The following is a 5,557-nucleotide window of genomic DNA, read 5'->3' as shown; positions in this document are numbered from 1 at the left end:
TTTTCAGGAAGAAGTAGATGCATGCGTGTTATTCATTTTATCACACTCTCTCATGGAATAATAATTAGGAGAATGATCAATATATGGGAATTACACAAAACTCAACCAAGGCCAAAAGAGAAAACAAAAAATTCAACCAAAGCATATGTTTACTAACGAAATAAGTACACACATATATACGTATGGTATATTCATTGATTCATTATTGTATATTGCTATATATATTTGGTCCCGAAAGTGCTGTGATTATGCCATATATTAAGGTTTGGGTTTATGCTTCTGAGTGTAGATATAATCGACATGTGCAGCTAGCGTCCTTCTTATCAAACATTCTTCTGTGCCTTCTTCACAACTCTCTTCATTTATCTCTTCCTTTGTAGCTGCAACATCCTTCAATTCAAACATGCCAATTCTCAAAACCAAAATCAATTTAAAATCAACAAAGAATATACAATATATACTTCAAACATCACAATTCATCATGAGATGATCGATAAAATAAAGAAAAAAAAGTATTTTTAATCTTTATACTTTTGATAAACATAAAGGTTGACTTGATAGTAAAAAGTGAAAAAAAAATTATAGAGTTTAACCTACTAATAAACTAACAGTTAATATTTATCATAAAAAAAAATATTCAATCCTTATTCATCATCATAATTCATGTGATGATAAAATAAAATATTTTGGAATTTTGTTAGCCTCCACCAAAATAAGAACCAATTTTCTAAAACCACACACCCACTCACAAAAAAAAAAAAATGAAAGAGAAAAAAAGTTTAACATGTATTAATTTAATTATTACTAAGGTGGATGAAAACTGAGAAGAAATCGTACCTCACGCAAAGAAGAAAAAACTTTAAGTGAAGGATTAAGACGGGAGGCATGGATTAAATTGAAGCTTAACAGAAGAGCTAAAGTGAAGAGGGTGGCCACTTTAGACATACTCGGTTCTCTACTCTTTTTATCACTAAGAACCTCAGATTCTTTGTGTTGAGTGGGAAGATAGAGAGGACTTACGAGAGCCTTTTATATATAGATAAAATTGAGGGTAGGGTTGGGGTTCAGAGTGTAAACATGACCACAAACAACCTATCGAAACTATTCAAACGTAAATTTCTCGTGTCTCAAACTTTCTTGACTTTTTAATTGTCACGATCGATTTGGAATATACTATATCTATCTGCCGTTTCCAAGAAGGTAAAAATATTTTTTTGTTCTACTATATAATTATTTTATTAAAATTCATGTAAACATAAAAATGTAAAAAAAAATAATGAATTAAAGTTATAGAAAAAATGCATAATTGATTACAATTTTAAGTCTACTTTTTTTTTAAAAAAAAAAGGACTAAAAGAGTATATTTAGTAAGCTACTTTAGTAGTTTAGACGTTGCTTTAATTAATTAAGTTATAAACTTATTTGATCAAAGTAGCATAAAAGTATATACACATTAAGAAATTCAACTATTCAACTATTCCGTATACAAATGAATAATTCAGTTGTATATTTTTTTACCGGTCTCTATATAGTTGTCAAGAAAAGTTAATTTATACAAACTTCTCTTTCATGTCTTAATTTCTAGTTTTTTTTTTCATATCTCTCTTTATATATATGACTTATTACATCTACCACTTTATCTATTTTCATTAGAACCCTTAGTCTACCTAGTAATTATTTTTACAATTTGGTGATACGAACTGGATTCGATCATTTCTTTGAATCTCTACGTACACACCCCAAAATTAATGGAATGTAATTTCTCATTTACCTACGTATACGTACGATATATAGTTGGGTTTTTTTTTTTTCTCTTTTTGATTAAAAGTCATGCTCTCATATTTCCTTACGTCAGCGTATTAAAGGAATGCTATAATTTAGTAAGATTGTTTTATAAAGAGTACGTCATGCTCTCATAGTTCATTCCTAGTAACTTCGTCAACTATAATTTTTATTTTGACTGGTCGTCAACTATAATCATTCCTGCAAACTTAAATATTATATGTGAAATCAATACAATTTTAAATTACTTTGCTATTGATTTCTCTTCAGGTTTTTTTATTCATTTTTGTAATATCTTAAACAAACAAAAATATTTTAAAAAAATCTCACATAAACAATTTAATGATTTAAACTATAGGTACATTAATTAATTCTACAATAATTGAAATCATTAAATGTTACACATAATTATTTAATTGTCCTTCAATTGAATTTAAAAGTGTGATTTAGTCCGTCCAATTTAAAATTCCCATGAATTAATTAATTTTTATAAAAAAATATCTTTAACTAAAGTCTTTTCTATTAGTTCAATAATTAGTTATAGAATATATTAATTTTATTATTTAGATGAAAAATAGTCTTTGTTGGGAAAAAATATTTATCTTATATTATGTGTACTTATAGTCTTGACAAAAATTAATCATTATTTCTAATAGAGGATATTTTATATTATTATTATGATTAAAGTTATTTAAACGGGTTAGTCCGATTCGTTGAACTCACCCACCTCTTAAATAAACAAACTCAATCCTATTTACTTAAAGTTGATTCAAGAAAAAAGTGATCCGGCTCAACCTACCATGATATGTGGGTTAAATGGATTGGTCCACCAATCCACTTAAAATAAAATGAAAAATATTTATTTTTTATATTAAAAAATTCATAAAAAATAATTTTTTTTAGTAAAATAAATTTGAATAAATTAAAAAAATGTTAGTTAAATTAAATTTATCACTATTCACACACCACAACAAACATATTGTCACAAGGTAGAAGTCTAGAATTATGATAACACAAGTTTTAAAAATAGTGTTAACCAAAACACTAAATAAAATAATGTTGAACAATATTAAAAAATTAAGAATGTATTTTAGGTGAGTTTTACTCTATTTCTATTTAAATGAACAAAATATTTTAAAATCTTAAAAAAATATTACAAAATACTAACAGATTGTTTTTTTAGGTGGGTCAAGTAGATCAACCTAACCTATCAAGGGTTAACACTCGGGTGAATTGGATCAGATCAAATTTTAAAATTGACTACAAAACTTCCTCCATTTTAGACTTGATATGCACTAAATCCATAATTAATCAAATTGACCCCTAAATTTAGATCCATTTTCACAACTCTAATAACAATAACAAATATTGTAAGTTTGCCCGGAGATATTCATAGACTTTGGAAAATTGTATTATTTGTCATTCCCGTCATAATTTATCTCTTCTCATATAAGGGAAACATAATCCATTAATATCTGTAAGTTTTATTCTTATTCATAGGAATAATTTTGAAAAAAAAATATAATATTTTTAATTAAATCAACTAATTTTTTAATTTTAATGAATTGACTATAATAAGGAATCGAGGGAGTAATATTTTATTGAAAACTAAAAATGTCAATCAATATACTCCCCCTCATTTAGTCACAAGTTTTGAAGATGTAAATGCATGCGTCGTTCATTTAATGTCATTCAATCTGCCGGATAAGATTGGTGCCTCGGCCACCCTGTGCTTTTTATGCTCAGGCGTTATTGCTTTGAAGTTTGACTACTTTGTTAAGTTTTGTAACCTTAAAACAGTCTTTGAAGTTTGACTACTTTGGTAAGTTTTGTAACCTTAAAACAGTGAAACTCTTCCCACCTTTCAACATTATACTTCCTCTCCTCTTAAAAATATAAAATTCTTTCTTAATATAAATAAATCTTAATTATTTATATCTTGTTTAATAAGATTTTTTTAAAAATATTTTTTATTTAATGAGGTTAAAGATTTTTTTATGTTTGATGTAAAGTTCTAATGAATTATAATTTAAGAAAAATATTTATTGTTAATAAGAAATGACATGATTTAATGAAATTGATTAATTTTCTTAATAAGTAGGAAGTATGTTTTTTTTTCTTATAATCAAGACCAAAGGAAATAGTATTTCATTGCTAAGATTTTTTATATATCATTTGTCACCTTAGATTAAAGCCTGAATAATCAAAGAGAAATGCTAAAAATACACTACATGACACACTTTTTATAATACACTTTCTCCCATGGGTTGAAATTTATAATCATAAAATTCGATCGGTAGAGCTTACATCTTACTATTTGTAATTTATTAAGAATAATACCTTAGAGACTATAATCCTAGCAGAGAGAATCGGAAGGTTTAAGAAGTATTACTTCAATCTTAAATATAAGAAAAAACTTAATTTGCAGTAATTGATAAAATTAATTAATCACATTTAAATGTACCAGTTTTAATTAAAAAGTAATTTTTTTCAAGTCATCCTTCATTTGAAACTTTGTAGCATAAATAAATAAATAAATGAGAGTCATTTAAACTAACACCTTAAATAAATGAAGAATATTTTAAAAATACTAACATTAAATAAGAGGTAAAATTAATTAAAATTTTCTTGATGAAGAAAAAAAAACAGTAATTTTATCTTATATTTGAAATCGAATGGAGTACGGTAGATTGTTATTTCTCTCGCATGGAATAATTAGGAGAAAATATGCGAACATTCAAGCAAAGCATTTGTTTGTTAATGAAATAAGTACACACATACATATATGTGTGGTACATTAATTTATTTATAGTATTGCAATTCATATGCCTGTGATGCCATTAAGAATGCTGACCCAGTTTATCCTTCTGAGTGTAGATATAATCGAGATGCGCAGCAAGTGTCCTTCTTGCCAAACATTCCTCTGTCCCTTCTTCACAACTCTCACCATCTATCTCTTCTGCCTTTGTAGCCGCAACATCCTTCAAATTCAAACATGCCAATTCTCAAAGCTAAAATCAATTTTAAAAATGAACAAAGAATAAACAACACCATCAAACATCGAAATTCATCGTGTTATGATATACAATAAAATATTTGGACTTTTGCCTGCTTGATAAGAACCAATTTTCTAAAACCACACCCACAAGAAGGGAAAAAAGTTTCATATGGATTTATTAATTTACTAAGGTTAATGGAAATTGAAAAGGAAACATACCCCATGCAAAGAAGAGACACTGATAAGTGAAGGGTTTGGACGGGAGGCATAGATTAAATTGAAGCTCAGTAGAAGAGCCAAAGTCAAGAGAGTGGCTAGTTTAGACATATTGGGTTCTCTCTATTCGTCTTTCTTTTTTTTTTTATCACTGATCAAATTCTTTGTTGAGTGGGAAGACAGTGAGTAGATCGAGCCTTTAATATAAAGACAAAATTGAGGGTATGCTTGGGATTGAAATTGTAAACACCACAAGTAATCAGTGGAAACAAATATATTATTAAATGCAATTTATTGTAGGTCAAATAAAATATTATTGCATACAATCAACCAATTAATAAGTCGCAAGAAATACTAATTCTTTTAAAGGTTTAATTATTTAAAACAATTTTATTATCAGAATGTAGAATTCATTGAACAAATCAAATCTTATGATGACTTAATTTTATATAAGATGTAACGTTGATCTTAAATTTATTTCATCATAGTATTAAATTATTTTTTAGAAGAGTTATAGTATTTCTTTTTCTTATCTGGTAAATTTATTTCATCATAGTATTA

At 26.7% G+C, this 5,557-nt stretch overlaps 1 protein-coding gene across 1 annotated transcript; it reads right to left on the bottom strand.

Moving 5' to 3' along the window:
- LOC114391751 lies at window positions 1–5,169 on the bottom strand. The gene is made up of 4 exons (XM_028352705.1): window positions 5,000–5,169; window positions 4,626–4,763; window positions 838–1,026; window positions 1–390 (listed from the first exon to the last, which is right to left on the bottom strand). Exons 1-4 carry the CDS (start codon window positions 5,105–5,107, stop codon window positions 259–261), a joined length of 567 nt encoding a protein of 188 aa, XP_028208506.1. The 5' UTR covers window positions 5,108–5,169; the 3' UTR covers window positions 1–258.
- Between the last annotated feature and the right edge of the window lie 388 nt (window positions 5,170–5,557).

The sequence above is a fragment of the Glycine soja genome, chromosome 17 (assembly GCF_004193775.1).
Source record: "Glycine soja cultivar W05 chromosome 17, ASM419377v2, whole genome shotgun sequence".
In the NCBI taxonomy this organism is placed as follows: Eukaryota; Viridiplantae; Streptophyta; class Magnoliopsida; order Fabales; family Fabaceae; genus Glycine; species Glycine soja.
This window is presented reverse-complemented; position numbering and strand designations above follow the sequence as displayed.